The sequence below is a fragment of the Salmo salar genome, chromosome ssa12 (genome assembly GCF_905237065.1).
Source record: "Salmo salar chromosome ssa12, Ssal_v3.1, whole genome shotgun sequence".
In the NCBI taxonomy this organism is placed as follows: Eukaryota; Metazoa; Chordata; class Actinopteri; order Salmoniformes; family Salmonidae; genus Salmo; species Salmo salar.
This window is the reverse complement of record NC_059453.1, coordinates 61225473-61238310: the sequence shown is the minus strand read 5'-3', so window position 1 is coordinate 61238310 and position 12838 is coordinate 61225473. Positions and strand designations below refer to the sequence as shown.

Sequence of the window (12838 nt, the reverse complement as noted above, 5' to 3'; positions counted from 1 at the left end):
TTGTGTGAAAATATTTGAATATTACTAAATTGGCTTGTGTTATAACCTCACTGGCAGTAAATCTTTGCGAGATTTTTAATATAGATTTGACATAGGAAATCGGAATAATTCTGCGTTCGTAACCAAGTGGGAATTTACCACATACGACTGGTAGAAATCCACTAGACGAGCCCTCCAACTAGTAATTATGCTGCATTCGTAACCAAGTGGGAGGTGGGAATTTACTAGTTGGATGCATTCACGTGCTTTGAACTCCATTGAGAAACATCGATATGGCTAACAAGCTGCCTAAACCATAAACTAAAAGTACAGCTATCATGCTTGTTTAAAAAAAACATTCAGAAATTGGATATGGGGACCCATGCCAAATCTTTTCAGTCTCCTGAGGGAGAAAAAGTGTTGTCATGCCCTCTTCATGACTGTCTTGGTGTGTTTGAACCATGATAGTTTGTTGGTGATGTGGACACCAAGGAACTTGAAACTCTCGACCCGCTCCACTACTGCCCCATTGATGTTAATAGGGGCGTGTTCGGCCCGCCTTTTCCTGTAGTCCATGATCAGCTCCTTTGTCTTGCTCACATTGAGGGAGAGGTTGTTGTCCTGGCACCACACTGCCAGGTCTCAGCCTATAGGGAGGAGGTCAGTCTCATCATTGTCGGGGATCAGGCCTACCACTGTTGTGTCGTCAGCAAAGTTAATGATTGTGTTGGAGTCGTGTTTGGCCACACAGTCGTGGGTGAACAGAGTACAAGGTGGGACTAAGCACACACCCCTGAGGGGCCCCAGTGTTGAGGATCAGTGTGGCAGATGTGTTGTTGCCTACCCTTATCACCTTGGGGTGGCCCGTCAGGAAGTCCAGGATCAAGTTGCAGAGTGAGGTGTTTAGTCCCAGAGTCCTTAGTGTAGTGATGAGCTTTCTGGGCGCTATGGTGTTGAATGCTGAGCTGTAGTCAATGATCAGCATTCTCACATAAGTGTTCCTTTGGCCAGGTGGGAAAGGGCAGTGTGGAGTGCGATTGAGATTGCGTGATCTGTTGGGGTGGTATGCGAGTTGGAGTGGGTCTAGGGTTTCCGGGATGATGGTGTTTATGTGAGCTATGACCAGCCTTTCAAAGCACTTCATGGCTACCGATGTGAGTGCTACGGGGTGGTAATAATTTAGGAAGGTTACCTTCACTTCCTTGGGCACAGGGACTATGGTGGTCTGCTTGAAACATGTAGGTATTACAGACTCGGACAGGGAGAGGTTGAAAATGTCAGTGAAGACACTTGCCAGTTGGTCCGCGCATGCTTAGAGTACACGTCCTGATAATCCTTTTGGCCCCACGGCTTTGTGAATGTTGACCTGTTTAAAGGTCTTGCTCACATCGGCTACCGAGAGTGTGATCACACAGTCGTCCGGAACAGCTGGTGCTCTCATGCATGCTTCAGTGTTGCTTGCCTCGAAGTGAGCATAAAAGGCATTCCGCTTATCTGGTAGGCTCTCGGCTGGGTTTCCCTTTGTAGTCCATAATAGTTTCCCGAGGTCTGCCACATCCGACGAGCGTCAGAGCCGGTGTAGTAGGATTCAATCTTAGTCCTGTATTGATGCTTTGCCTGTTTTGATGGTTTGTCTGAGGGGCGTAGCAGGATTTTTTTATAAGCGTCTGGATTAGCTTCCCGCTCCTTGAAAACGGCAGCTCTAGCCTTTTGTTCGATATGGATGTTGCGTGCAATCCATGGCATCTGGTTGGGATATGTATGTACGCTCACTGTGGGGACGACATTGTCGATGTACTTATTGAGGAAGCCGGTGACTGAGGTGATATACTCCTCAATGCCATTGGATGAATCCTGGAACATATTCCAGTCTGTGCTAGCAAAACAGTAATGTAGCATGGTTTAGATGCAGCTGCACAACATAGCTCTTAAAGGGGCAATGTCTTAACATGGCAATGACATACTTTGTAATAGAAACAAACAATATTATTTGTGTTTTATTATTAATAATCAGGATGTTGTGTGAAATGGGGTAAATGCAGATGGACAAACCGCATGCTTCAGCCTACAGCATAGGCACTATGCTTCATCAGTTGGCCTACAGGTCATAATGCCTATTGCTAAAAGCACATCTGATAATATAGACTATGCACAGGCTATATGCATGATACAATATGTTAAAATAATTTTTACCAATCTGTTATTGGGCCCATTTCTGGAGGTGGAATTTGTTTTAGATGGTGTCAACATTTTATTAACATTCATTTTGAAGTAGAATGTCCTTTTTAAAAGTCTCCAGAACTGAGCTTATCAGTCCTTCTGCATAAAAATGATCTCTGGGAGGATCCCGGACCCCCTAAGCAAGGGGACTTGAGTTGGTCAAATTCGCTGTTTAATACATGTGCAAAATGATCCTCTTTCCCTAAAAGCATGATGGTCATGGCTTTTATTACATGAAAGGGGAGGTCAACTTAGCGATCTGAGATCGACTTAAGTTTCAGTCATGGGATTTTTGTGTTGTTGCTTTAACCCCTGTGAATGCATCCAACTGGTATTTACAACTTCACAACTGACAAATTCCCACTTTCCACTTGGTTATGAACGCAGCATAAGTCCAAATCAACACCTTAACCCTATGCACTTGAGAGGATTTGATTGATTTATAAGCAATATGGCTAAACTTCCATGTAGCCTATCAGAAGGCGAGGTTATGATTATCATATTGCTTACATATATTGAATCCACTCAGATCTCCACAAAAATGCATAGGGCGGGATTGGGCCTAAATTAGATTTTGGGCTCGATCAATTATGTTCTATTATATTGAGAAGGCAGTCGAGTGACGCTCTAACAATGGAAACGCGTGTCCTCAAATATGAAAGGCAGGTGGGAGGAAGCAAGATCAGGTGGGACCATAGAGTACCACAGAGTGAGTCATAATAGCCATAAAACCTAGCGGTCAAACGGAAACGGTTCCAATTATTTTTCCACCATTTTTCCCTATAGGGGATTTTAGAAACACTTCAAATAAACACGTCAGCCATAAACTTTTTGTTTATGGTTGACGCAGCTGGTAGGCCATTAGCTAACCTAACGTAGCAGGCGTAAAAGAAACACCTGAAACTGTTGGGGGAAGTTCTCTTCTGCACAGCTGAACCAATCCAGTAAATGTGGAGGAGGAGTAAAGATGGAGTGTCGCCTCACTAACGTCCAAAAGCGGAAATCGTGTTACAGGCTGTCTTTCCATTTCCCCTGGAAACTGGAGCATCCGTTTGTTGGGGACTCGGCAGAGGCTATCCATTAGCCAATCAGTGTTTCTCAAGGAGTTCAAAGCATGTGAATGCATCCAACTGGTATTTACGACATCACAACTAAAAACTTTCCCACATGGTTATGAGCGCAGCATCAATATACACTACATGACCAAAAGTATGTGGACACCTGCTTGTCGAACGTCTCCTTCCAAAATCATGGAAATTAATATGGAGTTTGCTCCTATAACAGCATCCACTCTTATGGGAAGGCTTTCCACTAGATGTTTGAACATTGTTGCGGGCACTTCCATTCAGCCATAAGCGCATTAGTGAGGTCGGCACTGATGTTGGGTGATTAGGCCTGACTCGCAGTCGGGGTTCCAATTCATCCCAAAGGTGTTCAATGGGGTTGAGGTCAGGGCTCTGTGCAGGCCAGTCAAGTTCTTCCACACTGATCTCAACAAACCATTTCTGTATGGACCTTGCTTTGTGCACAGGGCCATTGTCATGCTGTAAGAGGAAAGGGCCTTCCCCAAACTGTTGCCACAAAGTTGGTAGCACAGAATCGTCTAGAATGTCATTGTATGCTGTAGCGTTAAGATTTCCGTTCACTGGAACCAAGGGGCCTAGCTTAATCATGAAAAACCGCCATAGACCATTATTCCTCCTCCACCAAACTTTACAGTTGACACTGTGAATTGGGGCAGGTAGCGTTCTCCTGCGATCCGCCAAACCCAGATTCGCCCGTCAGACTGCCATATGGTGAAGCATGATTCATCACTCCAGAGAATGCGTTTCCACTGCTCCAGTGTCTAATGGCGCCGAACTTTACACTACCCCAGCCGACGCTTGGCATTGCGCATGGTGATCTTAGGCTTGTGTGCGACTGCTTGGCCATAGAAACCCATTTCTGAAGCTCCTGACTAACCGTTCTCGTGCTGACGTTGCTTCCAGAGGCAGTTTGGAACTATATAGTGAGTGTTGCAACCGAGGACAGATCATTTTTATGAGCTTCAGCACTCCACACTCATGTTCTGTGAGCTTGTGTGGCCTACCACTTCCCGGCTGAGCCGTTGTTGCTTCTAGATGTTTCCACTTCACAATAACAGCACTTACAGTTGACTGGGGCAGCTCTAGCAGGGCAGATATTTGATGAACTGACTTGTTGGAAAGGTCGCATCCTATGCCGGTGCCACGTTGAAAGTCACTGTTCAGTAAGGCCATTCTACTGACAATGTTTGTCTATGGAGATTGTATGGCTGTGTGCTCAATTGTATACACCTGTCAGAAACTGTTTTACCTTAAATAGTCGAACCCACTAATTTGAAGGGATGTCCACATACTTTTGTATATATAGTGACCATAATTCTATCTTCCTTATTCCTGTTTACAAGCAAAAACTAAAGCCGGTAGTACCAGTGACTCACTCAATACAGAAGTGGTCAGATGATGCGGATGCTACAGGACTGTTTTGCTAGCACAGAGTGGAATATGTTCCATTATTCATCCAATGGCATTGAGGAGTATACCACCTCAGTCACCAGCTTCATCAATAAGTGCGTCAATGACGTCGTCCCCACATTGACCGTACATACATATCCCAACCAGAAGCCATGGATTACAGGCAACATCTGCACCAAGCTAGAAGCTAGAGCTGCTGCTTTCAAGGAGTGGGGCTCTAATCCAGACGCTTATAAGAAATCCTGCTATGCCCTCAGATCAACCATCAAACAGGCAAAGTATCAATACAGGACTAAGATTGAATCCTACTACACCGGCTCTGACGCTCGTCGGATGTGGCAGGGCTTGCAAACTATTACAAACTACAAAGGGAAACCCAGCCACGAGCCTACCAGACAGGATAAATGCCTTTTATGCTTGCTTCGAGGCAAACAACACTGAAGCATGCATGAGTGCACCAGCTGTTCCGGACAACTGTGTGATCACGCTCGCCGTAGCTGATGTGAGCAAGACCTTTAAACATGTCAACATTCACAAGGCTGCGGGACCAGACGGATTACCAGAACGTGTACTCCGACTATGCGCGGACCAACTGGCAAGTGTCTTCACTGACGTTTTCAACCTCTCCCTGACCGAGTCTGTAATACCTACATGTTTCAAACAGACCACCATAGTCCCTGTGCCCAAGAAAGCGAAGGTAACCTGCCTAAATTATTACCATCCCGTAGCACTCACATTGGTAGCAATGAAGTGCGTTGAAAGGCTGGTCATGGCTCACATCAACACCATCATCCCGGAAACCCTAGGCCCACTCTAATTCGCATACCGCCCCAACAGATCCACAGATTACACAATCTCAATTGCACTCCACACTGCCCTTTCCCACCTGGACAAAAGGAACACTTATGTGAGAATGCTGTGCAGCACGCAGCTCAGTGTTTGACACCATAGTGCCCACAAAGCTCATCATTAAGCTAAGTACCCTGGGACTCAGCAACTGGTTCCTGGACTTCCTGACGGGCCGCCCCCCAGGTGGTAAGGGTAGGCAACAACACATCTGACACACTGATCCTCAACACGAGGGCACCTCAGGGGTGTGTGCTTAGTCCCCTCCTGTACTCCCTGTTCACCCACGACTGCGTGGCCAAGCACGACTCCAACACCATCATTAAGTTTGCTGACGACACAATGGTGGTAGGCCTGATCACTGACAACGATGAGACGGCCTATAGCGAGTAAGTCAGAGACCTGGCAGTGTGGTGCCAGGATATCAACCTCTCCCTCAATGTGAGCAAGACTAAGTCGATTTTTGTGGACTACAGGAAAAGGAGGGCCGAACACGCCCCGATTCACATCGAGTGGGTCAAGAGTTAAGTTTCTTGGTGTCTACATCACCAACAAACTATTGTGGTCCAAACACACCAAGAAAGTTGTGAAGAGGGCACAACAACAATCCTCCACTCCACCCTCTCCGAGCTGGGCATCTCCGGCGCGGCCCACGCTTGGATTGCGTCCTACCTGACAGGTCGCTCCTACCAGGTGGCGTGGCGAGAATCTGTCTCCGCACCACGTGCTCTCACCACTGGTGTCCCCCAGGGCTCTGTTCTAGGCCCTCTCCTATTCTCGCTATACACCAAGTCACTTGGCTCTGTCATATCCTCACATGGTCGCTCCTATCATTGCTATGCAGACGACACACAATTCATCTTCTCCTTTCCCCTTTCTGACAACCAGGTGGCGAATCGCATCTCAGCATGTCTGGCAGACATATCAGTGTGGATGACGGATCACCACCTCAAGCTGAACCTCGGCAAGACGGAGCTGCTCTTCCTCCCGGGGAAGGACTGCCCGTTCCATGATCTCGCCATCACGGTTGACAACTCCCTTGTGTCCTCCTCCCAGAGTGCTAAGAGCCTCGGCGTGACCCTGGACAACACCCTGTCGTTCTCCACTAACATCAAGGCGGTGACCCGATCCTGTAGGTTCATGCTCTACAACATTCGCAGAGTACGACCCTGCCTCACACAGGAAGCGGCGCAGGTCCTAATCCAGGCACTTGTCATCTCCCGTCTGGATTACTGCAACTCGCTGTTGACTGGGCTCCCTGCCTGTGCCATTAAACCCCTACAACTCATCCAGAACGCCGCAGCCCGTCTGGTGTTCAACCTTCCCAAGTTCTCTCACGTCACCCCGCTCCTCCGCTCTCTCCACTGGCTTCCAGTTGAAGCTCGCATCCGCTACAAGACCATGGTGCTTGCCTACGGAGCTGTGAGGGGAACGGCACCTCCGTACCTTCAGGCTCTGATCAGGCCCTACACCCAAACAAGGGCACTGCGTTCATCCACCTCTGGCCTGCTCGCCTCCCTACCTCTGAGGAAGCACAGTTCCCACTCAGCCCAGTCAAAACTGTTCGCTGCTCTGGCACCCCAATGGTGGAACAAGCTCCCTCACGACGCCAGGACAGCGGAGTCAATCACCACCTTCCGGAGACACCTGAAACCCCACCTCTTTAAGGAATACCTGGGATAGGATAAAGTAATCCTTCTAACCCCCCCCCCTTAAAAGATTTAGATGCACTATTGTAAAGTGGTTGTTCCACTGGATATTATAAGGTGTAAGTCGCTCTGGATAAGAGCGTCTGCTAAATGACTTAAATGTAAATGTAAACAACGTATTTTTCCCCTCAGGAGACTGAAAAGATTTGGCATGGGTCCCCAGATCCTCAAAAGGTTATAAAGCTGCACAATTGAGAGCATCTTGACTGGTTGTTAACTGCTCGACCTCGACCGTAAGGCGCTACAGACGGTAGTGCATACGACCCAGGACATCACTGGGGCCAAGCTTCCTGCCATTTAGGACCTATATACTAGGCGGTGTCAGAGGAAGGCCCTAAAAATTGGCAAAGACTCCAGTCACCCAAGTCATAGACTGTTCTCTCTGCTACCACACGGCAAGCGGTACCAGAGTTTCAAGTCTTGGTCCAAAAGGCTCCTTGACAGATTCCACCCCCAAGCCATAACACTGCTGAACAATTAATCAAATGGCCAACCGGACTATTTGCATCGACCCCCCCCTTTTGTTTTTACACTGCTGCTACTCACTGTTTATTATATATGCATAGTCACTTTACCCCTACCTACATGTACAAATGGCCTTGACTAACCTGTATCCCTACACATTGACTCGGTACCGGTACCCCCTGTATATATTATTGTTATTTTGTTGTTTTATTTTTATTCTTAAGAAAATAGTTAACTACATTGTTGGTTAAGAGCTTTAAGTAAGGATTTCACGGTTATGTGTACACCTGTTGCATGTGAAAAATAAGATTTGATTTGATTTAGTGTAGCTATAAATCACTTAGTTAGCTGTGTTTACACAGGGAGGCCAATTCTGATGTTTTGCCCAATTATTGACAAAAGATCTGTTTGGTCAAAAGACCAATACTTTGGCAAAGGATAAGATATGGGCTGCCAGTGTAAATGCAACCGTAGTTGCTGTGGGAATGACGAAAAAAATTAAGTAAAAAATCTTCAAACATTTTTCGACAGATAGCAGCACCACTGAACATTTCTACCATTTCACGAGTACAAGCAGCGTATAGCCAATCATCGGTCGTTTTATTACGCCTTTCACTAAAACGCATTACCATTGGATAATTTTCTTCCGCGCTTACCCTATACAAACAAGATGGCTGGGGTTGTTGAACTCCAGAAATTGAAGGTGAGAATTATTTAAAAAGGAATAAAATCCAATACATACGTAATTCCTTATAGTCTGGCAACGTGTAAAATGTATAAGTAATTTACGTATTGTACGGTTTACCACTCCACTCACTAGATAATGTAGTTGTACGGTAGTAATACTCCGTGTGATTTGCCTGCAAATGGAAGCTAGCTACCTAAGACAGCTGTATGCCACTGTTAGCTAGCTAACTAACATGCGCACGTTCGTTACTGTAAAACATGAAATAACCGAGAGCGTCGTCATTTGACCAGCTAGTTGCATTAATTAATTTAGCTAATAAACACATTTTACCTAGCAAAGTAATTGTGTTTTTAGCTAGTTCTGGTAGCTACCTAGTTTGATTAATCAGGCTGTAATACACAATTGGTATATTATGCTTTATAGCCGATTTATGCTTGATCTGGCAATGCGAGCGGAAGTTCCGTACGGAGGGTGACACGATTGCGACGCCTCGGGTGGCTTGTGGAGGCCAAATCAAATCAAGTTTATTTGTCACATACACATGGTTAGCAGGTGTTAATGCAAGTGTAGCGAAATGCTTGTGCTTCTAGTTCCGACCATGCAGTAATATCTAACAAGTAATCTACAAATTCCACAACAACTACCTTGTACACACAAGTGTAAAGGAATGAATACGAATATGTACATAAAAATATATAAATGAGTGATGGCCGAACGGCATAGGCAAGATGTAGTAGATGGTTTGGAGTACAGTATATACATATGAGATGAGTAATGTAGGTTATGTAAACATTATCTAATATAAAGTGGCAAGTGAAATTTATTACATCAATTTTCCCATTTATTAAAGTGCCTTGAGTTGAGTCAGTATGTTGGCAGCAGCCACTCGATGTTAGTGATGGCTGTTTAACAGTCTGATGGCCTTGAGATAGAAGCTGTTTTTCAGTCTCTCGGTTCCAGCTTTGATACACCTGTACTGACCTCGCCTTCTGGATGTTAGCGGGGTGAACAGGCAGTGGCTCGGCGGTTGCCGTCCTTGATGATCTTTTTGGCCTTCCTGTGACATCGGGTGGTGTAGGTGTCCTGGAGGGCAGGTAGTTTGCACCCGGTGATGCGTTGTGCAGACCTCACTACCCTCTGGAGAGCCTTCCGAGCTTCGCACGGCGATGCTTCCTCTTCCTCTAGGAGGTTTAACGGCGGTTGGCATCCAATAACTGTTGGATTACTGCCACCTACTAGACTGAACTATAGATCCCTTTAATGTTGCTTGAAAAAAAGCATAATTAATACCATACCATCTAATACTACTCACACACAGAACAAAAACATACTCCACTATTTAAACATATTTAGTCCTACTTCAGACCAACAGTCTGAAAGGATGGAACACCAACACTTAACAGGCTCCGAAGTGGCGCAGGGGTCTAAGGCACTGCATCCTGTATCACTGTATCACATCCGGCTGTGATTGGGAGTCCCATAGGGCGGCGCACAATTGGCCCAACGTCGTCCTGGTTAGGATTTGGCTGGGATAGGCCGTCATTGTAAATAAGAATTTGTTCTAAACTGACTTGCTTGGTTAAATAATAAAATGAACTCCCTGTAACTCTGTCAAGTCTCTCTGCAGCTGCCACCACAACCTCTTTTCCGCAATTTACATTCCATCCCTGCAGTACAGTTGATAACCATTGCTATAAATGCTATAAATGCCAAAAATACAATCTCACTGAAACATATCACTTGTTGGTTTATCCACCTGTACTCGTACAGATCTACTACTCACACCACTCCTCTCAGGATCCCTCCCCGTTGATCCATCTTCCTCTACTTTCTTCACTGCCTCAGCATATGACAACTTATGCATGACTCTAACCCTGGAATCCTCAACCTGCTTCTCTCGCACGGGACATTTCTGATCCCCAGCCCCATGGGCACCCTTACAATTAACACATACAACTACTATCCCCAATGCTACACATTCCTTTGTCTCATGCCCTTCTGGACACTTCTCACACCTAGGAACCTCCCTCCTACACACTGCTGCCACATGCCCATAAGCTTGACACCTGTAACAATGTAATGTATTTGGCACAAAAGCTCGTACAGGATAACTTATATGTCCTAACATCACTTTGTCGGCCAAAGACTCAACATCAAAACTCAAAAGAACAGACTGACTCTTCTGTTTCACCACTCAAGCCACCCTGTCTGTGTCGCACCAAACGACGAGCATCACATACACCGGAATCTTCCCCTCAGTTGGTCAGCTTTCACATTTACCGCTACCCCAGTAATCACTCCTTTCAATGGCAGCCTTTTCTTGAGAGCAAAACAAATCACATCTCTTGCCCCCATTCGTTTAACACGGAGCGCCTGCTACGTCTGACCAGCAGAAACATAATTATCACAAGACCACTTCCGGTTACCCTCACCGATTCCACAGCACCCAACTCTGATTTCACCCACCCTGAAACCACAAATGGATCAGCCAAAAGGCAAGGGTCCATTTTTTTCAAAAACTTCACTCCTACTGTCAAAGACCCTTGGTGCAAGCCTCAGGCTCCGAGAACTTCACCACAACTACAATTTCTCCTCCTGTCTTCAATTCACTCTGCTTACATTTCCTACCATTCTTCTTTAACAAACCATCTCCCTTTTTCTGACATTTTTTCCCAACTCAAGTTCACCCTCTTCCTCCCTCTCTCTCTTAGACCTCCTCTGCCTCTTTTACCCTCCGTATTCCAAGTATACGTCTCCTTCTGATAATACTGCACTTCTCCTGACATACATCTTGTTCTTGCCTTGTCAAGGGATTCCATTTAACCGGCTGTCACCATCTCTGTACAATCAGCACGAACCCCTCGGGATTTTTTTATTTTATTAATTTTTTATTTCACCTTTATTTAACCAGGTAGGCAAGTTGAGAACAAGTTCTCATTTACAATTGCGACCTGGCCTAGATAAAGCAAAGCAGTTCGATAACATACAAAAACACAGAGTTACACATGGAGTAAAACAACATACAATCAATGATGCAGTAGAAAAAAATAAGACTATATACAATGTGAGCAAATGATGTGAGATAAGGGAGGTAAAGGCAAAAAAGGCCATGGTGGCAAAGTAAATAAAGTATAGCATGTAAAACACTGGAATGGTAGATTTGTAGTTTGAAGAAAGTTCAAAGTTAAAATATAAATAATATGGTGCAAAGGAGCAAAATAAATAAAATAAATAAATACAGTAGGGGAAGGGGTAGTAGTTTGGGCTAAATTATAGATGGGCTATGTACAGGTGCAGTGATCTGGGAGCTGCTCTGATAGCTGGTGCTTAAAGCTAGTGAGGGAGATAAGTGTTTCCAGTTTCAGAGATTTTTGTAGTTAGTTCCAGTCATTGGCAGCAGAGAACTGGAAGGGGAGACGACCAAAGGAGGAGTTGGCTTTAGGGGTGACCAGAGAGATATACCTGCTGGAGCGTGTGCTACAGGTGGGTGCTGCTATGGTGATCAGTGAGCGGAGATAAGGGGGGACTTTACCTAGCAGGGTCTTGTAGATGACCTGGAGCCAATGTGTTTGGCGACGATTATGAAGCGAAGGCCAGCCAACGAGAGCGTACAGGTCGCAGTGGTGGGTAGTATATGGGGCTTTGGTGACAAAACGGATGGCACTGTGATAGACTGCATCCAGCTTGTTGAGTAGGGTATTGGAGGCTATTTTGTAAATGACATCGCCGAAGTCGAGGATTGGTAGGATGGTCAGTTTTACGAGGGTATGTTTGGCAGCATGAGTGAAGGATGCTTTGTTGCGAAATAGGAAGCCAATTCTAGATTTAACTTTGGATTGGAGATGATTGATGTGAGTCTGGAAGGAGAGTTTACAGTCTAACCAGACACCTAGGTATTTGTAGTTGTCAACAAATTCTAAGTTAGAACCGTCCAGAGAAGTGATGCTGGACAGGCGGGCAGGTGCAGGCAGCGATCGGTTGAAGAGCATGCATTTAGTTTTACTTGTGTTTAGGAGCAGTTGGAGACCACGGAAGGAGAGTTGAATGGCATTGAAGCTCGTCTGGAGAGTTGTTAACACAGTGTCCAAAGAAGGGCCAGAAGTATACAGAATGGTGTCGTCTGCGTAGAGGTGGATCAGAGATTCACCAGCAGCAAGAGCGACATCATTGATGTATACAGAGAAAAGAGTTGGCCCAAGAATTGAACCCTGTCGTACCCCCATAGAGACTGCCAGAGGTCCGGACAGCAGGCCCTCCGATTTGACACACTGAACTCTGTCAGAGAAGTAGTTGGTGAACTAGGCGACGCAATCGTTTGAGAAACCAAGGCTTCTGAGTCTGCCGATGAGGATGTGGTGATTAACAGAGTCAAAAGCTTTGGCCAGGTCAATGAATACGGCAGCACAGTATTGTTTCTTATCGATGGCGGTTACGAT

The 12838-nt window shown here is 45.7% G+C and overlaps 1 protein-coding gene across 3 annotated transcripts in view; it reads left to right on the top strand.

The window, feature by feature from the left end:
• The first annotated feature begins 8287 nt into the window (after positions 1-8287).
• sarnp (SAP domain containing ribonucleoprotein) overlaps positions 8288-12838 on the top strand; it is a 64611-nt gene continuing 60060 nt past the window's right edge. The window contains exon 1 of one of the 3 annotated variants that reach the window (XM_045691600.1): positions 8288-8417. In XM_045691600.1, coding sequence (XP_045547556.1) covers positions 8385-8417 — 33 coding nt within the window. In that variant the 5' untranslated portion in view covers positions 8288-8384. The remainder of the gene's footprint in view (positions 8418-12838) is intronic. The other 2 variants (XM_014132573.2, XM_014132575.2) reach the window with 2 other exon arrangements.